Source organism: Mobula hypostoma, chromosome 1 (assembly GCF_963921235.1).
Source record: "Mobula hypostoma chromosome 1, sMobHyp1.1, whole genome shotgun sequence".
Lineage (NCBI taxonomy): Eukaryota > Metazoa > Chordata > Chondrichthyes > Myliobatiformes > Myliobatidae > Mobula > Mobula hypostoma.
Window position 1 is genome coordinate 5,460,008 of NC_086097.1, and position 23,980 is coordinate 5,483,987.

The 23,980-nt window shown below is 41.8% G+C and overlaps 1 protein-coding gene across 1 annotated transcript; it reads left to right on the forward strand.

Moving 5' to 3' along the window:
- Nucleotides 1–5,206: 5,206 nt before the first annotated feature.
- LOC134356729 (alpha-1-antitrypsin-like) lies at nucleotides 5,207–22,937 on the forward strand. Its single transcript, XM_063067804.1, has 4 exons — nucleotides 5,207–5,825; nucleotides 11,097–11,367; nucleotides 16,281–16,425; nucleotides 22,749–22,937. The coding sequence occupies exons 1-4, from the start codon at nucleotides 5,207–5,209 to the stop codon at nucleotides 22,935–22,937; spliced, it is 1,224 nt and encodes a 407-aa protein (XP_062923874.1).
- Nucleotides 22,938–23,980: the final 1,043 nt, after the last annotated feature.

Below are 23,980 nucleotides of genomic sequence, written 5' to 3' on the forward strand. Positions count from 1 at the left end.
CCTCCACAACCACTGCGGCAAGAAATTCCACAGAGTCACCACCCTCTATCTAAAGAAATTCTTCCTCATCTACGTTCTAAAAGGACATCCCTCTATTCTGAAACTGTGCCCTCTGGTCCTTGAGTCCCCCAACTATAGGAAACATCCTGTCCATATCCACTCTATCCAGGAATTTCAAGCTTCGATAGGTTTCAGTGAGATCCCTCTCATTCTTCTAAACTGCACACAAGAAGTGGTGGGTGTGTGGAATGCACTGCCAGTGACGGTGGTGGAGGTGGATACAATGGGGTCTTTACGAGACTCTTAGATAGGTTCATGGAGCTCAGAAAAATAGAGGGCTATACAGTGGGGAAATTCTAGGCAGTTTCTAGAGTAGGCTACATGGTCGGCACAACATCGTGGGTCGAAGGGCCTGTAATGTGCTGTCGATTTTGATGTTCTATGTTCCAGCAAGTGCTGGCCCAGAGCCATCAAACGCTTCTCATACAATAAGCCTTTCATTCCTGGAATCATTTTCGTGAACCTTCTCTGAATCCTCTGCAATGTCAGAACATCCTTTCTTAGATGGATTCATCTGCCAAATTATTCTCTTATCCTCACTGGCACATGGTTTTGGGCTGAGACCCATCATCATGCCAGTTCTACCTAACCCTACAAGTGAAAATTCTCATCTACAGAACCATTTCATTAATCTCCTGAAAGAGATAATAAATCAGCCATGATGGAATGGTGGAACAGACTCAATGAGCCAAATTCTGACCTAATTCTGCTCAATGTCTTATTGACTAGTGGTCTTAAACAATGATTCCTAATAAGGGCTTTCCTGTACCCCCCCCCCCCCACCGATGGTGCGGTTATGAAGATGAAAGAAGCATTTGAAAAGTATTGCACATTCGAGTCATTTGCCAAGAAAGCTAAAAATGATCTTGATAGAGTTCTCATTGCCTCTTAAAACATTTTCACAATGACAGCAAAGTGTGGAAAATCTCATACAACTGGTGAAAGATTAATAACGCCTGCTGTATCAGAAGTGCTCACCACTGTTCTCAAAATAGAAACCAGTATTTTAAAATCAATTCCTCTGAGTAATAACTTCTGTAGCTCATTATATTGATGAAATGAGTGAAGACATTGAGTATCTACTATGCACAGAGCTACAAAAAACAAAATTTGGGATACAACTGGATGAGTCAATTGTGCAAGACAACGAGGCGTTGCTAATGGCATAAGTATGGTTTGTCAAAAATGGAAAAGTTTATGAAGAGGCTCTCTTTTGTAAAAAGTTAAAAACAAATATCAACAGAGAATCAATCTACAACAAGCTCAAAATGTGTATTGAGGATAGAAGTATTCTGACCATGATTAGGAACATAGAAACATAGAAACATAGAAAATAGGTGCAGGAGTAGGCCATTCGGCCCTTCGAGCCTGCACCGCCATTTATTATGATCATGGCTGATCATCCAACTCAGAACCCAGCCTTCCCTCCATACCCCCTGACCCCTGTAGCCACAAGGGCCATATCTAACTTCCTTTTAAACATAGCTAATGAACTGGCCTCAACAGCTTGCTGTGGCAGAGAATTCCACAGATTCACCACTCTCTGTGTGAAGAAGTTTTTCCTAACCTCGGTCCTAAAAGGCTTCCCCTCTATCCTCAAACTGTGACCCCTCGTTCTAGACCTCCCCAACATCGGGAACAATCTTCCCGCATCTAGCCTGTCCAATCCCTTTAGGATCTTATACGTTTCAATCAGATCCCCCCTCAATCTTCTAAATTCCAACGAGTACAAGCCCAGTTCATCCAGTCTTTCTTCATATGAAAGACCTGCCATCCCAGGAATCAATCTGGTGAACCTTCTTTGTACTCCCTCTATGGCAAAGATGTCTTTCCTCAGATTAGGGGACCAAAACTGCACACAATGATTTCTTGTGCAACAGATGTGATGCGTATATCACAAACAAGAGAAAACCGGCAGATGCTGGAAATCTAAGCAACAAACAGAAAATGCCGGAAGAACTTAGCAGGCCAGGCAGCATCTATGGAAGAGTACAGTAGATGTTTTGGGCCGAGACCCTACGACAGGTCAGCATGCTGGTTTAGTGGTGGTTATGAAAAAGGCAATTCCCAGTCTGTTTGCAACTCGTGTGTAATTCATCGGCAACATCTCGCAGCCAAAAACCTCAGCCAGCAAATTTTTTCAAGCATGACTTTTGTAATATTTACAATCAACAAAATTAAAGCTCATCCATTAAATATCAGAATATTTCAACTGTTATGCCAAAATAATGATGAAGAGCTAGAATGCTTGCTTCTTCACACTGAAAAAGGCTGCTGCTTAAAACAATTCTTGATCTTTTTGAAACTATTTGAATTTTTACTCAAAGTCGACAAGAGCTTGGGAAAAAAGCTTGAAATTCTCGGTGGAGCTGATCTGTATGACAAAATGAATATTCTAAATATGAAACTGCAGGGTGAGAATTTCAATTTAATCCAGGCAAAAAGTGTAGTGTCCACTTATATTAGAAAATTGGAAATAGGTAAGTAAAGCATTGGGAGAAGAATATTTTCACAGTTTCCCTGCACAGAACGTATGACTCTTTCTTTCACAGACAGTGATCTGCAGGAGTATTGCTTACAGATGCAGTCACTAGAGAAGGATTTTTAGAAGCAATTCATGGATTTGAGCAATCTGGAAATTCCAGACTGGTAAATTAACCCATTTCTTTGCAAGATGGAAGAGCAGGAAGAGAACTTGCAAGAAGAAATTATCAAAATTCAGAATGATGACAATGCAAAAACGTTTTTCAAAAATGTGGCTTTTGTGCTATGTGGCTACATCGTCATCACAAGTTTCCTGGTCTTTGGAGAAGAGCCAAACTGCTCTTCATTGCATTTCTATCCTTCTACCTTGTTGAAAGAAACTTCAGTGCAGTGAACCACATATTCACAATGAAACAGAAACCGCTTGGATGTTGTTACGTGTGGGGTCTTAAGGCTTCTGCTGTCACCAGATATTTCAACTCTTGCTAAAAACCATCAAACTCAAGGATCACATTGACATGAAGTTGCTGTACAGCACCCAGGTACTGTGTAAGCTATGTTTAAAAACAAATAGAAATTTAAAGCACAATCATTTTTCTCGTGTTAGCATTTGGAAGACATGTTTCTACACTATGGGGGTGCTGGAAAGTATACAGTATTGTGCCTAATAGGGGTATTGGCAAGTATGAAAGTGCTTTCGGGGAGTGTTGGCAAGTATGAAAGTGCTTTAAGAGGACTAAAAAGGTTGGTAAACACTGATCTAAAATGTACTAGAAAAATTCCAGGGAACAGAAACTTCAGCTCTTAATTTAGATAGGGTTTGAGAGGGATTTGATAGACCATTAAGATATGAAATCATGCAGAATTAGGTGAAGGAGAGACAAATTGTTGCCACTTGGAAATGGTTAAAGGGTAACATATATCAATATTAGGAGTAACTGATAGAGCAGGAGTGAGGAATAAGAATCGGGCGGCACGGTAGTGCAGTGGATTGCTCAACACTTAACAGCAGAGGCGACACGAGTTCAAATTACGCAACTCACTCTAATGGGTTTGTACATTCTTCCTGTGACTGTGTGGATTTCCTCTGGGTGCTCCAGTTTCCTCCCACAATCCAAAGACCTGCTAGTTAGTAGGTTAATTTGTCATTATAAATTGTCCCGTGATTAGGCCAGGGGACTGATGGGCGGTGCAGCTCGAAGGGTGAGAAGGGTTTATTCCGCACTGTATCTCAATAAAGAAGTAAATGTGAATCTGAATCAGGTTTAATATCATCGACGTACATCATGACATTAGTTGCTTTGTGGCAGCAGTACATTGCAATACATAATAATAAAAAAACTATAAATTGCAAAACAAATATACGTTAAAAATTAAATGAAATCAGTAGTGCAAAAAGAGCAAAATTCAAATAGTGATAGTGTACATGGGTTCCTTGTCAGTTCAGAAATCTGTTCTTTTACACAAGAATACTTCTAATCTGGAACACATTGTCTTTAAGGGTGGTTGGTGGATTTTCAAAGGGCAATTAGAGGGCTTGGTCAAAAATATTTAGCAGGACCACGATGAAAGAGGGAATGGATTACTTTACAAAGAGCCAGCATGTACTTGATAAGTTATAATTCTTGTATCCTATTTATGATGGTGAACTGTTGCACAATCTAAGAAAAAGTATTGACACCCTTTCAAACAGATGTCACTGAAAAATTTTTAATATAGATGTACCTCTCGACCTTGGTGGAGTTTTCTGTCCAAAACAGAACGCAGTTCTAAATGTTCAGGTTCACTAACAACAATAATCTTGCGTAAAACCACGCAATGAACAATGCAAACCTTAATGTACCCAGAAATGTTTGATCTGCAAGCTGTTCTGACTTCATGGTTTTGGGGAGATCAGTGGATAAAAGTGGAAATTTATCCTAACATGTCTCTATGCAAAATCCAATACCTGAAACTGATATTACAAGATTCTTCCTGGAATATTTGCTGAGACACAGTGATATAGTCAAATCCATACTTGCAAAACCAATCGAAATGTTTAAACAATGATATCTACGGATCAAAAGTCAGTTGATTGATTAATGTCTGAATCATGTTTGCAATTGGTATGGTATAAATTGACATTAGAGACCAAGGATTATACTTCAGTAAGTTGGACTGCCAAAGACGAACGGGCTTCTTCACTTCAGGTAGGACTCTGAAATTATAAATAGGCTACCGATATGAATCTGTAAGTGAACTTGTGTTAGAACCTAAGGAGTAATTCTTGTGAACTTGTGAAATGTAATAGAGTTTCAATGTAAGCTTTGTGGAGAATCTAAAAGGAAGGTTTTGAGCAAATTCAGAACCCAGTAATATAGTAGGTAGTGTGTTGCTATTACTGCTCAGGGGGGTCTGGAGTTCTGAGTTCAATTCTTTGTATTTCCTGCCCATGAGCGCATGGCTTTCCCCCAGCTGTTCGTGTTTCTTCCCACAGTCTAAACATGTACAGGTTAGTCGGCTAATTGGTCCTTGTCAATTGTCCTGTGATTTGACTAGGGTTAAATAGGTGAGTTTTGGGGTATTGTGGCTTGTTAGACTGGAAGAACCTGTTCTGCGCTGTATCTTTAAATAGTGTACAATAAATACATTCTAGGTTTGTGTTTTACTTTGTAGGTTCAACATGGAGAAGTTGCTTGCTTTTGCTTTCCTGATGGTGGCTTTGCCTTCCAGTGGCATGGTCAGTGGATATCCCTCTGCTGTCAATGAATCTACCCCACATCCTTCCCTCCTCAGCCTCTCAGCAGCAAATTCAGAATTTGCATTGCATCTGTACAAAACGATTGCCGATCAACCAGTCACAGCTTCCCAAAATATTTTCCTTTCTCCACTGAGCATCTCTGCCTCCCTGAGCATGTTGTCATTGGGTGCCAAGGAAAATACTCGGGCTCAGCTCCTGCAGGTTCTTGGATACAGCAACATGACAAACAATGGTACTGTCGCCGTGAGGGAGACATTCCGCCAGCTTTTGGAGCATTTGAACAATGTGAGTGATGGAATCCAAATGGGAAGTTCTCTGTATGTTCAAAAGGGAAAAGAAATTCATGAAAAGTTCCTCAGAGAAGCCGAGGAATATTATAATGCCACCATAGAGAGGGTTGATTTTCATGAACAACAAAGTACAAAAGACAAAATAAACGCTTATGTGAATGACATAACCCACGGCAAAATCCCAAACATTCTTAAAGAGCCCCTCTCACCGGATACTCTGATGTTTCTTCTCAACTATGTGTTTTTCAAAGGTAAGATATCATTTGGACGTTAAACACACATCATTTAATGATTGAATCAGTTGATGCTTCAACTTCTGTATATTGAGTAGGACAATCTCTAAACATCTTTATATGCTCTGTGAGGGTAGGGGTGTTTTGCAATTGTTTGTTTTTTATGCACCGCGTTGTATGACATGAGCGATCATTGTCATTCCATGACCATGATTTTTCTTGGCAATTTTTTTACAGAAGTGATTTGCCATTGCTTTCTTCTGGGCAGTGATGATGTCAGAATTACCTGTAATTCAAACATTTCTGAATGCATTGTTAATTTGTGTGGCTCTATGCAAGATTATTGATAGTGAACCAGAAAACTTAGAACTGTATTCTATTTATAAAAAAATTATTTCTCAGGAAACTTAAAGTGCATTGAACAGTAATCAATTTTCAAGACAATATATTTATTTTAGTTTAGGTATTTGAAATATTGATCCAAACAATGCTATATTTGTTTGGTTATATTTTATTTGTAATAATTATGAGATACTGCAGCTGCTGGAAAACCAGAGGAACACATACAAAATACTGGAGGAACTCAGCAGGTCAGGCAGCATCTATGGAAATGAATAAACAGTCAAGAATTTGGGCTGAGAGCTGCTTCGTGTCTGGAAAGGAAAGGGGAAGATGCTTGTATAAAAAATGGGGAAGGAAGATAGCTAGAAGGTGATAGGTGAAGCCAGGTGAATCAGAAAGGCAAAGGGCTGGAGAAGACAGAATCTGATAGGAGAGGACAGTGGACCATGAGAGAAAAGGAATGAAGAGGTGACCCAGGGGGAGGTAACAGTCAGGTGAGAACAGGTAAGAGGACAGGGAGGGGAAGAGTAAAGGGGAGGAGGAGGTAATTTTTTTTTTTAGTTGGAAGGAGAAATCGCAATTCCTACCATCAGGTTGGAGGCCACCCAGATGGAATACAAGGTGTTAGTCCTCCACACTGAGGATGGCCTTATCATGGCACAAGAGGAAGCCATGGACCAACATGTTTGAAGAGGAAAGGAGAAATTAAAAAGTTTGACCACCAGGAAGTTCCACATTGTTTTTTAAAGTTATGCACTGGAGTTGCAGATCTCTCTCTGTTCTCCATCTTGTACACCTCTCCTGATCCTTGATCCTTGATCCTGTGCATCTCTCACACACAGGGGCACCACAGTAGGGTAGCGGTTAGTGTGACATTCCAGAGTTTGGAATTCTGTTCTGTAAGGAGCCTCTGTACATCATTCCTATGGAACGCGTGGGTTTCCTCTGGGTGCTCCAGTTTCCAAAGTCGTCCCGGATAGGATAATAGGTGATTGTAAATTGGCTGGTGATTAGGTTAGGATTAATTGGGTTTGTGGGTGGTGGGGGTTGATGGGATGGTGTGGCTCGAAGAGCCCACTCTGCCCTGTATCGCCAAATAAATAAAGTCAAACATGAACATCTCTGTCCATCTCTCCTCCGATATGCCTTTTACTTTGATGTGCTCTAAACTCTCTTACTTCAAACTATCTTTGGGGCGTATTTCAAACTATGTCATGAGGTATATTTAAGGCAGAGACTGACAGATTCTTAAACGCAAACAACAGGAATTCTGCAGATGCTCGAAATTCAAGCAACACGCATCAAAGTTGCTGGTGAACGCAGAAGGCCAGGCAGCATCTGTAGGAAGAGGTGCAGTCGACGTTTAAGGCCGAGACTTCGTCCTGACGAAGGGTCTCGGCCTGAAATGTTGACTGCACCTCTTCCTACAGATGCTGCCTGTCCTGCTGCGTTCACCAGCAACTTTGATGTGTGCTGCTTGACAGATTCTTGATTGGTTTTGGCATAAAGGGCTACCGGAGGGAAGGCAGGAGATTGGGGCTGAGAGGGAAATAGATCAGTCATGATGAAATGGTAGAATAGACTCAATGGGCCAAATAGCCTTCTTCTGCTCCTATATCTTATGGTCTGTTTCTCTTGTCTGTTTTCCTTTTCCTTTTTGGCGTTTGTTCATTTAAATTATAGCTTCATTGTAAGTGGACTCATGATCAGACTTGGCGCACTGATTGAGTCATTGGTAGAGATGGGAGTATTCAAGGAAAGAAAGAACTTGCACTACCTACAAGTTCTCAATATGACCCAAAAATCATCAAACCCAATGAATTACTTTGAGATGTGTGTCTAACTAGCAATTGATTCAATAAGGGTGACTAACAACAAAATAGGTTATTGGCTCCATTTCCTTTTATAATTTCTGCAAAAAGCAAATCCAATTCTTGGTAGATGTTAGCAGTATTTGTTATTCAGTAGAGGTAGAGAAACTGTTCTGTACCTGTGGTTTACGTTCTGTACCCACACTGATCACTTTTAGCATTCTAGGTAGCACGTTGCTTATTTCCCACTGGCAGCATCAATATCATTATAAGTGTGTTGCTCTGCGTACTGAACATAGAGAAAAGACAAGTTTAATCTGAACATCAACCTCAAGTTCTAGTCATTTCTCCCACCTCCCTCTTCTCTCTTCTTCTATTCGCCATTTTGTCTCACTTCTTACCCATTTTCTTCTCCATCACCTCACTCTGTTTCCCCTTTCTCCCATGGTACACTCTCCTCTACTATCCGACTCCTTCTTCTTAACCCTTTACCTCTTCCACCCATCACCTCCCAGCTTCTCACCTCATCTCCCATGTCCCACTTAACCACCTTCATCTTCACATGGTTTCACCTATCATCTGCCAGCTCAAACTTCTTTCTCCAACCCCCTCTCCTTCCTTTATCAGCCTGAAGAAGGGGCTTGGCCCAAAATGTCAACTGGTCATTCTCCTCCACAGATGCTGCCTGACTTGCTGAGTTCCTCAATCATTTTTTTGTGTGTTGCTCTGGATTTCCAGCAACTACAGAACCTCTTGTGTTTCCGATTAAACTCCGCTGGTTAACATCAAGAAAGGAATAAAATCATGGCCAGGAAATTGGTTTGAACAGAAAATGTTACAGCACAGAAAAGGCCATTTGGCAATGATGTTGTGTCCAGCTACAGTACTGTGTAACGGTCTCAGGCACATACATATAGCTCGTGTACCTAAGACCTTTGTACAGTTCTGTATTTGTTAACATGCAGTGGAGAACGAGTTTGTAAATCTGGCGGGAGGAAAGGATGTTGGGAATGGGGAGGGTGGAGGGCGACAGAAGGAGTGTGGGACCGATGGCACAGAAGGAGTGTCATGGGTGGGGGTGGGCTTGGTACAGGGGCAGACACACCCAGCCTTGAGACAATAGACAAGATATAAGAAGCCATAGAAAAGCACAGCAGAGATAAGCCATTTGTCTCATCTCACTCATCTGATCTGAGCCTAACCATGTAAACCACCTCGTTCCAACGAGCTGCACATGACCAGAGCCCTCTGTACCCCTCCCATCCAAGTACCTTGTATGTAGCACTTGCACTGGCAGCTACTTCCACACCCTCACCACCCTCTGAGTGAAGGAGTTTCCCTTCACATTCCCCTTAATCGGTGGCGCCCCACTCAAGCATGCAGCAAAGCATCAGTAAAGACTCAGAATTGCCCAAAGACTACTCGGTCACCCGGTATTTGACATACCACAGGCTCTCTTTCTCTAATGAGGGAAAAAGAGGTGTCCCCGTTTCACAGCAAGAGGGGAGATGTAACAGAACAACTCATTGATTTCTGGTGTTAAAAGTCTGTTGCATCGCTTTTTCTGAGCTCTGTGCCTCTGGGAACACAGCCAGCAGCCAGCCTGCTGCTTCCGATCTTCCTTGTTCTCCCGTGACACATCAGTCGTCATCGGTGGCAGCACCGGCCTTGAATCAGCCCGTCTCCAGAGCCACAAAGATCCGGCACCCCGGAGGCACGTTAGTCTTCCAGGCCATGTCCTTGGCATATCGAAAAGCGGACAGTTATGAGGCCGCATGAGCAGGTCCCATTCCTGCAAAGAACCGAAGTCAGAATGTAACTCCAGGTCAGGGTCTTCAAGAAGAACCTTGAAAGGGCAAAAAGAGATATCACAGTCCACCACCACGATGTCCATTTCAACAGATCTAACATATCTTTAGCAAGCACATAGATAATGAAAATACTTTCCTAAATAAGGAATGCCTGAAAACAGTACGTTTTTCTGGTGATTTCTGATATGACAATGTCCAGAAATGGTGCATCAGAGACAGATGTGATCCAGTGTCTCGGTCCGAAAGGATTCAGTAAACCGGACTCTCGAGAATGCAGTACAGCTATGGCGGCCATTGCTGGAGCAGACTTGGGCTCAATCGAAGCATCAGGGTCTGAGCCCGAGAGCAAGAAATGAACCGATGTTTGGCCATTGCTGGGGTGTACTTGAGAGGAGATTGAAACGGTAGGTCCCAGCCTGAGAGCTAAAACAAATGGATGCTTGGTGGATGCTGTCCAAGTTGCATGCCATCTTGGACAATGTCTCCCATCCACTACATAATGTACTGGGTGGGCACAGGAGTACATTCAGCTAGAGACTCATTCCACCGAGATGCAACACAGAGCGTCATAGGAAGTCATTCCTGCCTGTGGCCATCAAACTTTACAACTCCTCCCTTGGAGGGTCAGACACCCTGAGCCAATAGGCTGGTCCTGGACTTATTCCCTGGCACAATTTACATATTACTATTTAACTATTTATGGTTCTATTACTATTTATTATTTATGGTGCAACTGTAATGAAAACCAATTTTCCCCGGGATCAATAAAGTATGACTATGACTATGACTATGACTATGGATTTAAGCACCAAGCCAGATTTACAAGATCAGAGCATCAAAGTCGAGGGTAAAGGATGAACTCACTACTCTGCATGGTTTACTTGTCTTAGCACTGTGGTGTGCAGTGATTGGCACTCATCTCTGTGCTGAACTGCCTCCAGGGCTGTGGCCTGCAGTCATCAGGCTCCTGGACTGGTATCACTTGCCTCTGTGCTGAAATGTCTCCGGGGCTGTGAACTCACTCTCAGGGTCTCTGCAGTTCACGTTCTGTGTGGTATTTGTTTACTTGTTTATTGTTTGGATAATTTGTTCTTTTCTCACACATTGGGGGTTTGACGGTTTGTTCTGTGTGGGGGCAGGGTTTTTCACGGATTCTATTGCGTTTCTTTGTTTAGTGGCTGCCTGCAAGAAGACAAACCTCAAGGATGCATATAGTGTGCGTAGTATGATAATAAATGTACTTTGAACTTGAACATACAGTATGTTGCATGCACATACATGTTGATAAAATTACCTGAGTACGCTTATCTCTTTGATTTCTCCAGGTGAATGGTTGCAGCCTTTCGACGCTAAGCGCACTTATGAAGCTGACTTTCATGTCGATGACAGAACAACAGAGAGAGTTCGCATGATGAGAAGGACAGGAACGTATTACAGAACGTATGCCGAGGACCTCTCCAGTGAAGTGCTTCTGATGGAATATGCAGGAAATACCTCCCTATTGATTTTGCTACCAAAATCTGGAAAATTGGCAGAGTTGGAGCGGAACCTGACCGTTCAAAAATTTGATCATCTCTTGTTGTCAATGCGAAAGCAGTAAGTTCAATTAAATCAAATTTAATGTTATTATTATTTTCTAGCTGTACAAGTGAACTAAAATAATTACCATGATGGAAAGACCATGAGCAAAATTAGGCCATTCAGCCCATCAAATCTGCCCCACCAATCCATTATGGCTGATTTATTATGCCTCTCAACCCCATTCTCTTGCTTTCACCCTGTATCCTTTGATGCCCTGACTAATCAAGAACCTATCAACCTCCACTTTAAATATACTCAATGACTTGACCCATATAGTGATCCCTGGCAGTGATTCACCACACTCTCATTCACAAAGTTCCTCCTTATCTCTACTCCGAAGGGGCAACATAGAAAATAGGACATTCAACAGTACAGCACAGGAACAGGCCATTCGTTGCTATCACATCTCATCTCAGCCTTCACTGCTCCACAGAAAAGAAAACCAAGTACATCCAACGTCTCATTATAACACATGCTCTCTAATCCTGGCAGCATCCTGGTAAACTTCTGCCGCACTCTCTCCAAAGCCTCAACATCCTTCCTATAATGAGGTGACCAGCACTGTATGCAATACTCCAGATGTGGCCTAACCAGAGTTGTATAAAGTTGCAACATAACCTCCTAACTTTTGAACTCAAGGACTAGTGAAGACAAACAAGCCAAATGCCTTCTTCGAAGTCAGATTTATCACCAGAGACATGATGGAGCATAGACAACACAGGAAGAGGCCATTTGGCCCACAGTGTTGTGCCAAACCAGCTAAAATGCAAATCAAAAACAACCAAACACTAATCCCTCCTACCCACACCATGTCCATATCCCTCCATCTTCCTTACATCCATGTGCCTGTCCAAACATCTCTTAATAGCCTCTGATGTATTTGCCTCTACCACCATACCAGGCAGCGCATTCCAGGCTCCTATAACTCTCTAGGTATAAAACTTACCCTCACATCCCCCTTGAACCTACCCACTCTCACCTTCAATGCATGCCCTCTGGGAAACAGATACTCCCTCTATGCCTTTAGGATCTATGCCTCTCATAACCTTGTAAACCTCAGTCAGGTCTCCTCTCAACCTCCAATGCTCCAGAGAAAACAACCCAAGTTTATCCCATCTCTCATGATAGCACATGCCCTCTGAACCAGGCAATGTACAGGTAAACCTCTTCTGCACCCTCTCCAAATCTTTAACATCCTTCCTATGGTGGGGTGACCAGAACTGTACACAACACTCCAGACAAAGCCTAACCAGGGTTTTATAAATTTGTGAATAATATCTTGCATTTTGAACTCATTTCCATGACTACTAAAAGCAAATATTCCTTCTTAATCACCTTATTGACCTGTGTAGCCACTTTCAAGGAGCTATGAGCTTGGATCCCAAGATCTCTCTGCTCAGCAACACAGTTAAGGACCTTGCCCTCAACAGTGTACTGTCTCCTAGCATTTGTCCTGCCAACGTGCAACACCTCACATTTATCTGGATTAAATTCCATCTGCTATTTCTCTGCCTATATCTGCAACTGATCTATATCAGCTGTACGCTTTGCCCGTCTTCTACACCATCAACAACTCCACCAATCTTGGTATCATCTGAAAACTTACTAACCCACCCACCTACAGTTTCATCCAGGTCATTTATATACATCACAACAGCAGAGATCCCAGCACAGATCCCTGTGGAACTCCACTAATTACAGACCTCCAGCTCGAATCTCTGCTCCTGTGTCTAATGGTCTCATGGTCTTATGGAAGAAGTCCCTTCAACCATTACCCTGTGTCTTCTATGAGCAGGCTAGTTCTGAATCTAAACAGCCAAATCACCATGCATTTTAATCTTCTGGATTAGCCTTATATGAGTGACTTTGTCAAATGCCTTACTAAGATCCATGTAGACACTGCCCTACACTCAACAATCTCTCTCATCACCTTGTCAAAAAACTTAATCAAGTTGGTAAGGCACGACCTGCCCCATACAAAGCCACTTGACTCTCCCTAATTAGGCCAAATGCTCATATATCCTATCCCTAAGAATTTTCTCCAGCAATTTCCTGGCAACTGACATGAGACTCACTGGTCTGTGGTTCCCAGGATTTTCCCATGCCCCTCCTTAAATAAAGGTACAACATTAGCCACTCGCCAGTCCTCTGGGACCCTGCCTCTGGCCAGGGAGGACATGAAGATACCAGTCAAGGGCCCAGCAATCTCGCCTCTTGCATCCTTCAATCTCATCAGGTCCTGGGGACTTATCCACCTCAATTCTCATCAAAAGGCCCAACATTTCCTTCTTCGAGAACTCCGAACACCCTAATGTAAATATACATGCAGCACTGATCTCCTGGTCTGCCAAATTCTTTTTCCTTGATAAATATTAAAGCAAAGTATTCACTAAGTACCTCACTCAGATTCTCTGCATCCAAGCAAATGTTCACCTCTTTATCATTGAGTGATCCCACCCTCTCCCTCATTATCCTTTTACTCTTGATGTAAGTATAGAACAGGGGACCCCAACCTTTTTTGCATTGCGGACTGGTTTAATATTGACAATATTCTTGTGGACCGGTCAACCCGGGGTGGGCGGGCCGGGTAGGGTAGGGTTGCCAACGGACAAGAGCAGCAGTCAAATATGTTGTGTTTACCCCGAGAAAGTCTACAATGACGATGAAGCCATGCGTGGGCACCAGTGCGTATGCATGGCGTGCGCATGCGTGTACGTGCCAATTTTCTGCTACAAATCGTTTTTGGCGATTCTGTTTGGGCGGGGGCGATGTTAATCACGACCAGAATATAGGTGATAAGTGGCTAATACACCTCAATTTTGTTTCTAAAAGGGTTTATCTAATGAATTTAATATTAAACACACAGCGCATATTTTCCTCGCATGAGTATAGTGATAAGTTAATTATCAGGGGAGGACTGGAGAGCTTGAAGTAAGTGTTGAACGAACTTCCAGTAGAAGTGGTAGAGACAGGTTCGATATTATCATTTAAAGAAAAATTGGATAGGTATATAGACAGCAAAGGAATGCAGGGTTATGGGCTGAGTGCCGGTCGGTGGGACTAGGTGAGAGTGGCGTTCGGCACGGACTAGAAGGACAGAGATGGCCTGTTTCCGTGCTGTAATTGTTATATGGTTATATAAGTCAATAGAAGCATAACATTTTAAGTAACGTTTGGATATTAAACACACAGCATATATTTTCTCCCTATGAACATATAAAATCATTGCAACACACCAATATCGCTGATCAGTGGGAGCCCTGGGCTTGTTGCCCTGCAACAAGACGGTCCTATCGAGGGGTGATGGGAGACAGCGATACTCGAAGGGGGTTCCTTGTGTCCAGTCTATTCCGCAGTTTAGTCTTTGTTGCATTCAATGCAGAGGTAGTTGGAAATGGAAGCAATGTTTTCAGTGCTTTTGTGGCTATCTCAGGATATTCAGCCTTGACTTTGATCCAGAATGCCGGCAGAGACCTTATATCAAACATACTTTTCAGCCCGCCATCATTTGCAAGCTTGAGGAGTTGATCTCCTTCCCGCGCTGACATGGATGACGCGCGGATCATGACCTCGCGTACGTTCAAGCTCAACAGTGCACGTGACAGGGAATGAGGAAAGGTGCAGCTGATAATGCCAAATCATATCGTTTCCTCGCGGCCCGGTAGCGCATGCTTTGCGGCCCAGTACCGGTCAGTGGCCCGGTGGTCGGGGACCGCTGGTATAGAATGCCTTTGGATTCACCTTAATCCTACTTGCCAAGGACTTTTCATGACCTCTCCTGGCTTTCCTAATTCCCATCTCAAGTTCTTTTTTAGCTTCTTTGTACTCCTCATGTGTTTCATTTCATCTTAACTTTTGAAGCTTTGCATACTTTTTCTTTTTCTTTTTGACTAAATTCATCACCGCTCTTGACATCCAAGGTTCTCTTATCTTTCCAACCCTGTCCTTCCTTCTAACAGGAACATATCTTTCCTGCACTCTGCACAATTCATCTTTAAGCACACTCCAGATGTCTGATGTGGACTTTCCAGAGAAAAGGTGTTCCCAAATAACGCTTCCTAGTTCCTGCTTAACATCTTCTTAATTTACCCTGCTCCAATTAAAAACTCTCCCACAAAGACCACACACTGTCCTGAAATTCAAGGAGTTGAAGTCACTGTTCTCTAACTGTTCACCCACTGAAAGGTCAGTCACCTCTGGCCAGGCCCATTTCCCAACACCAGGTCAAGTACGGCCCCTCCTCTTGTTAGACTGTCCACATATTGATTTCAGAAACCTTCCTGGATACACTTAACAAATTCTGCCCTATCTAAAACCCCTTACACTAAGAAGCTCCCATTTTATATTAGGGAGGTTGAAATCCCCCATGACAACGACCCTAATATTTTCACACATTTCCTTAATCTGACTACAAATCTGTTCCTCAATGTCCCGTTGGCTATTAGGGGTCAGTGGTACAATCCCATCAGTGTGATTGCACCCTTCCTATTCCTGAGTTCTATCCAAATGACTCAGCATCTGATATCTGACCCCTCCATTGTCTACCCTGAGTACAGCTGTGATATTGTCCCTGATTAGTAGTGCTGCTCCCCACATCCCCCATCCCACCCCTTCTTTTACCTCCTCTATCTTTTCCAGTTATTGTGTTTGTCTTATCGTGTTCTTTTGCAGCTGCATCAGACCCGGAGTTTCAATTATTTTATTCTCCTTTGGACCTGTGTACTGGAAATTATATAAAACAATCTTGAACCTTCAATCCATAGATGCTGCCTGATCTGTTGTTTTCCTCCAGCATTTTGTGTGTGTTGCATTAATTTTTAGATTTCCTTTGTGTTAGTTTAATTTATTTATCAGTAAAAGTTTAAAAATTTAAGATGTGAGAAAATGTGAGATGATACAATACCTTTCTGGTGTTATGTTCGTGACAGATCTGTAGATGTGCATTTCCCAAAGATGACGCTGAAGGCAACTTACAAACTTAAATCCCTACTGAGGTCCATGGGTATCGAAGATGCATCTACTAACTATGCAAACTTTTCTGGAATATCTGATGACCGTCTAAAATTATCAGAGGTAAACCATTGGAAAATTGATTATATTGAATACTGTTTATGTTAACTAACAAAAGATCACGAAAGTACTGCTTGGTTTATTGGAATAATTTAAATGTTTAAGTTTGTATGCACTCATTGAATATGAATGCACGAACTACCCTCCACAATCCATACGTATCCTATACATATCTACCCACTGACCCACCCCTCCACATTCCCTATGTACAGTACACTATACCAATCCACCCAATGATATTAAATTGGGTTTAATATCATTGGCATATGTTGTGAAATTTGTTTTTGTTAATAATGTGAAACTATACATTACAATTGGAAATATATTTTTAAAAATTAAGTTAAATAATTAGTGCAAAAAGAGAGCAAAAAATAGTGAGATTGTATACATGGGTTCATTGTCAGTCCAGAAATCTGATGATGGAGGGGAAGGAGCTTTTCCTAAATATTGAGTGTATGTCTTCAGGCACCTGTACCTCTTCCTTGATGGTAGCAATGAGAAGAGGGCACGTCCTGCCTGGAATATACAAACATAGTACTCTTACTACAGTTTTACTGAAGACCTATAGAACTGAAGCATGGTCTCTCTACTTGCAACAAATAGTAAGATCTTCTTAGCATTCCTGGCTGCTTGCTGTATCTGCTGCTAAAACTGTTTGAATCTTGTACCAGAACCGAGATCCCTCCCTAGTGTTCTGCAACTGTTCTGAGGATATTTCTTTTTCCACTTTTTCACCCAAAATGGACAAGTTCACATTTTACCACCTAATACTCCATTTCTCAGATCTCTGCTTACTTACTTACACAATCGATATCCCTTTCTAGTCGCCCTAGGTCTTCCTCACAACTCAGTTTCCTGCCTATCTTTGTGTCATGGGGAGAGATCCAGGGATAATTCTCAAAACCACGGACCAGTGAGTCTGAGATCAGTGGTTGGGAAGTTACTGGAGGAAATTCTTAGCAACAGCATTTATGAGTATTTGGAGAACCATGGCCTAATTAGGGGCAAGTCATGTCTTTCTAACTTGATTGATTTTTTTTTGACAAATTGATGAGGGTGATTGATGAAGGTAGAACTGTGGATGTTGTAAAAATGGATTTTAGTAAGACATCTCTCATTGGAGGCACATCCAGAAGATTAAGATGCATGGGATCAATGGCAGTTTGATTTCAGAACTGGCTTGCCTACAGAGGGTAGAGGTCAAGGGGACTTACTCCAGTTGGAGGGTGTGATTTGTGATGTTCTGCAGAGATCTGTACTGGGATCTCTGCTGTTTGTGATGTGTATAGGTGACCTGGATGAAAATGTAGATGGAAGGGTTAGTAAATTGCGATGATACAAAAATTGGTGGTGTTCTGGATAGCATAAATGACTGGAAAAGTATAATTGGATATAGATTGATTGCAGATATATATAGAGAAATGGCAGATGGAGATTAACCCTGCTAAATGTGGTGTTGTTCCTTGGGAGGTAAAAATGTAAAGGTTAATGGCAAGAGACTTAACAGTGTTGCTCAGCAGAGAAATCTTGGGGTCCAAGTGCATAACTCCCTGAAAGTGGATACTCAGGTTGATAGGGTAGTTCAGAAGGCAAATATGCATGCTTGCTTTCATTAGTCCAGGATTAGAGGGCATGAGCTATAATGAGAGACTGGACAAACGTGGGTTGTTTTCTCTGGAGTGCCAGAGGCTAAAGGGAGATTTGATAGAGCTTTATTAGTTTATGAGAGGGATAGATAGAGTAGACAGACAGTAGCTTTTTTCCAGGGTTGAAATGTCTAATACCAGAGGACACATATTTAAGGTGAGGGGGTAAGTTTTAAGGAAATATGAGAGGCAAATTTTTTAACATCAAAGTGTGGTGGGTGCCTTTAATGTGCTGCCTGGGGTGGTGGTAGAGGCGGAAACATTAGGGTATTTTAAGGAATATTTCAATAGACATGAATTTGAGGAAAATGAATGGAATTGGATATTGTGTAGGCAGAACGGATTCGTATGATTGACCATACACTGACTATTTCATTTGGTGAGCTGAAGGACCTGTTCAGGGCCTGTACTGTCTACGTTCTATCTCCTAAGAGTACAGTTGGTACTTACGCAGGAATAATTTTCATGTTGTGGCCTGCACACAGAAACCAAACGGGTAATAATCCTGAACATGATTAGTTGTTTCCTTGTAAAGGATAACCTTCTGGTAGCATGATAGCATGGTGGGTAGCTCAAGGCTTTCCAGTACAGGCACCCAGGTTCATTCCTAATGCTGCCTATAAGGAGTTTGTACATTCTCCCCATGGCCACATGGGTAGCCTCTGCGCGCTCTCGTTTCTTTCCACTGTCCAAAGACGTACCGGTTAGTAAGTTGATCGGTCATTGTAAATTGTCCTGTGATTGGGAAATAGGATGTCATGTTGAAATTGTATAAGATATTAGTGAGGCCTAATTAGAAGGATTGTGAGCAGTTTTGGTCAGCTACCTACAGGAAAGATGTTAAATAAGGTTGAAAGAGTATTGAGAAAATTTACAGGGATGTTGCCAGGTCTGGAGGATCTGAGTTATAAGGAAATATTAAATGGGTTATAACTTTATTCCTTGGAATGTAGAAGACTTATAAAGTTATACAAAATTATGAGAGGTGTAGATGTGCTAAATGCAAGCTGGTTTTTTCCACTAAGGTTGGGTGGGACAACAAATAGTGGTCATAGGTTAAGGGTGAAAGGTGAAAAGTTCAAGGGGAATGAGGGGAAACTTCTTTTCTCAGAAGGTTGTGAGAGTGTGGAATGAGCTGCCAGTGCAACTGGTGCATGTGAGCTCAATTTCAATGCTTAAGAGAGGATCAGAGTTCAGAGTTCAGAGTTCAAGGCCAATGCTGTCTGGAAGGAGTTTGGACTTCCTACTCATGAACACATGGGTTGACTTCGGGTTACCTGGGGTTCCCTCCAAAGCCCAAAGTTGTACTGGTTAGTAGGCTAATTGCTCATTGCAAGTCAGAGTTTAAAGAAAACTTATTATCACAGTACATATATTGTATGTCACCACATACAACTCTGAGATTCAGTTTCTTGTGGGCATACTCTATAAATCCAAGAAACACAATAGATTCAATGAAAGACTGCACTGAATAGGATGAACAAACAACCAATGTGCAAAGGACCACAAAATCTGTTTAGGATGGTGGTGAATCCTGGTCGCTCGGGTTCAGGTGTCTGATGTTCTGGTGTTTGCCGAGCTTGCAGATGTTTCATCTCCAGTCGCGATGACATCCTCAGTGCGTAGTCGTTGGTGTTTCTCTCTGGGGGTGCTTGTGTTCATGGAGACCCCTGTTCACTTGCTTTGATCCTGATTGGCGAGCCCTTCAGTTGACCTTTGAATTCTACTGCCTCACATTTCTTAAGAGCCTCGACTGGTGAGGAAACATCTGCAAGCTAATTGCAGGCTCGGCAAACGCGGCAACATCAAAAAATAAACTGTGCAGGTACAAAAGAGAAAATAATAATCATTATGCATACAGTGGCATGCAAAAGTTTGGCCACCCCGGTCAAAATTTCTGTTACTGTGAATAGTTAAGTGAGTAAAGATGAACTGATCTCCAAAAGTCATAAAGTTAAAGATGAAACATTCTTTTCAACATTTAAGCAAGATTAGTGTATTATTTTTGTTTTGTACTATTTTAGAGTGAAAAAAAGGAAAATAGCACCATGCAAATGTTTGGGTACCGCAAGAGATTTGAGCTCTCAGACAACTTTTACCAAGGTCTCAGACCTTAATTAGCTTGTTAGGGCTATGGCCTGTTCACAGTCATCGTTAGGAAAGGACAGGTGATGCAAATTTCAAAGCTTTATAAATACCCCGACTCTTCAAGTCTTGTCCCAACAATCAGCAGCCATGGGCTCCTCTAAGCAGCTGCCTAGCACTCTGAAAATTAAAATAAATAATGCCCACAAAGCAGGAGAAGCTATAATAAGATAGCAAAGCATCTTCAGGTAGCCGTTTCCTCAGCTCGTAATGTAATTAAGAAATGGCAGTTAACAGGAGTGGTGGAGGTCAAGTTGAGGTCTGGAAGACCAAGAAAAATTTCCGAGAGAACTGCTTGTAGGATTGCTAGAAAGGCAAATCAAAACCCCTGTTTGACTACAAAAGACCTTCATGAAGATTTAGCAGACTCTGGAGAGGTGGTGCACTGTTCTAGTTGTTCGTCCATCGTCGTCCATGAAGATCTCAACACCATTATGATGATGATGGTGATGTCGAGACTAGCGCTTGATTTGGATTTAAGTAAGGGAGAGTTGTGCAGTATCAGCTTCACTCTTTCTTCCCAATTCCCATCCGGATCCAGTGACAAGACAATAGCTGAGATGGCTGGGGATGGAATTAGGCACAGTGGATGACCAGGACATCCTCTCTGTCTTGTCGTGCTCTACACGTTCCACGATGCTTGCAGAGACTGCCTTCTTGACCGTTGGACCTTCCGTTGGTCTCGTCCACTGAATCCACCGGAGTCTGTTTTCACATGCTGGGATAGACAACTCCCTATCTCACCGAGGGTTTGAGACCCTCAGCTGGTTACTCTCAACTGGTTTAGCTGGCTTGTCAAAGCCGTTGCCTGGGGTGTGGCTGCTGTCACATGCAAACAGCTACGGAGACCCGCAGGTGAGAGATGAGTGCCAGGTGGGGACCAAATGTTAACAACCTGCCTGAAACGGATGCGATATGTTCCCCCACCAGAGGTGCTACACCTCCCTGACACCCCATACATCCCACCCCATACACTGTTCTACTGTGGAAACATAGAAACATAGAAAATATGTGCAGGAGTAGGCCATTCGGCCCTTCGAGCCTGCACTGCCATTCACTGTGATCATGGCTGATCATCCAACTCAGAACCCTGTACCAGCCTTTCCTCCATACCCCCGATCCCTTTAGCCACAAGGGCCAAGGGCAACACCTAAACAAATATGACCTTCATGGAAGAGTCATCAGAAGAAAACCTTTCCTGCGTCCTCACCACAAGATTCAGCATCAGATGTTTGCAAAGGAACATCTAAACAAGCCTGATGCATTTTGGAAACAAATCCTGTGGACTGATGAAGTTAAACTGGAATTTTTTCGCAACAATGAGCAAAGTTACTTTTGGAGAAAAAAGCGTACAGAAATTCATGAAAAGAACACCTCTTCAACTGTTAAGCACGGGGTTGGATCGATCATGCTTTGGGCTTTTGTTGCAGCCAGTGGCACGGGGAACATTTCACTGGTAGAGGGAAGAATAAATACATTTAAATACCAGCAAATTCTGGAAGCAAACATCACACCGTCTGGAAAAAAGCTGAAGATGAAAAGAGGATGGCTTCTACAACAGGATAATGATCCTAAACGCACCTCAAAATCCACAATGGACTACCTCAAGAGGTGCAAGCTGAAGATTTTGCAATGGCCCTCACAGTCCCCCAACCTAATCCTAATCGAAAATCTGTTGATAGACCTCAAATGAGCAGTGCATGCAAGAAGGCCCAAGAATCTCACAGAACTTAAAGCCTTTTGCAAGGAATAATGGACGAAAATCCCCCAAACAAGAATTGAAAGATTCTTAGCTGGCTACACGAAGGATTTACAAGCTTTGATACTTGCCAAAGGAGGTGTTACTAAGTACTGAACATGCCCGGTGCCCAAACTTTTGCTCAGGACCTTTTCCTTTTTTGTTATTTTGAAACTGTAAAAGATGGAAATAAAAAAGTAATCTTGCTTAAAATATTAAAGAAATTAGTCATCTTTAACTTTATGCCTTTTGGAAATCAGGTCATCTTTTACTTGCTTAGCTATTCACAGTAACAGAAATTTTGACTGCGGTGCCCAAACTTTTGCATGCCACTGCAAATAAGCAATAAACATTGAGAACATTTGAAAGTAAGTTCATAGTTTGTGGGAACATTTGAAACTTAGGATGAGTGAAGTTATCAAGAGCTTGATGGTTGAGGTGGAATAACTCTTTGTGAACCTGGTAGTGGGGGTCCTGAGGCTCCTCTACCTTCTTCCTCATGGCAGCAGCAAGAAGAGAGCATGTCCTGGATGGTGGGTGGGTGGAAATGTACTTAGGCTGGTGTTAAATCTGTGGGTTAGGGTTAGGGTTAGGGTTAATTATCTCGAAATAATTAAATAGGCAGTTTGAATAATTCAGTGCATGTTTATAGGCCTAAAACACAACAACACTGTTTTTGTAATGTGTAAGATATTAATCATATATAGTAATAAATTATTTGGAAAATCTATGAAACTTATAAATTGGATGTTTTTGTTATAAATCAAGTTTGATGACTTTTTTTTTCCCCTCTGTAGGTGATACATAAGGCTGGGCTGGAAGTAAATGAGGAAGGAATAAATTCGGCTGCATTTAGAAACGACGAATTAATCCAAAATTCTCTTCCTATTGAGTTTAAAACTAACAGACCTTTCTTGTTACTAATTGCTGATAACAATATCAGGAGTGTCGTGTTTGCTGGGAGAGTGATGAACCCCAACATTTGATCACAGAGTCCACACCATCACAAAACTTGGGCATCTCCAGATGGAAAACAATGCAATTACTTCTAACACTTAAACTTGTAACATTTAAATATTGGGAGCTGGCTAACATAATTTAGGTTTGCTTTATAATAGGTTAACATGTCAGGCATTGATTGAGGAGATTTCAATTCAAAGTAAACCCTTCAACAATATCCACATTAACAAAATATTTCAAATATAGACTTGATTGTTATGATTTGCTTAATACATATTTGATTGAATAACGTGATTTATATTAAAGTAGAAATTGCACCTGATCTTTACTAGTAGAGTTTGTTATTGGTTTTACTTCAAAGTTCTTCTTCAACTTTCTCTTGTAGACATGTATTTCAAGAAAAATAGTCATAGGAAGATTTCCAAACTGTATAAATGATCTATTTATCCTCAGGCACTCAGTAAAAAATGCAATAAACATGAGAGATTCTACAGATATTCGGAACCTTGAGCAACATGCACAAAACACACAAAATGCTGGAGAAACTTAGCAGGTCAGGCAGCGTCTATGAAATGAATAAACAAATGTATATCTCAGGCCCAGGCGAAGCCAAGTGGCTGGGAAAGGTAAAAAGGAATCTGAAAGGAGAGGAGAATGGACCATGGGAGAAAGGGAAGGAGGAGGGTCACCAGGGAGAGATGAAGACAGGTGAGAAGAAATAAGAGGCCAGAGATGGGAAAAGAAGAGAGAAGGGTTTTTTTTACTGGAAAAAAAAATTTTCATGCCATCAGGTTGGGGGCTACACAAGTCAAGTCAGGTCAAGTCCATTGTCATTTAATTATATATCTATATATAAAGTATATTACCATGCAATATACAGTATATAACAATGAGACAGTTCTTCAAACCAGGTTAGTACACATAACAGGGTAACATGAATATAAGGATAAAATCTACAGATGAATCACACATAAATAACAAATTGAAGTGCATTATTATTAAATATTGTAAGGTACGGAACAGATTAACCAGTGACTCAGAATATGATGTGACAAGGAATTCAGAGGCC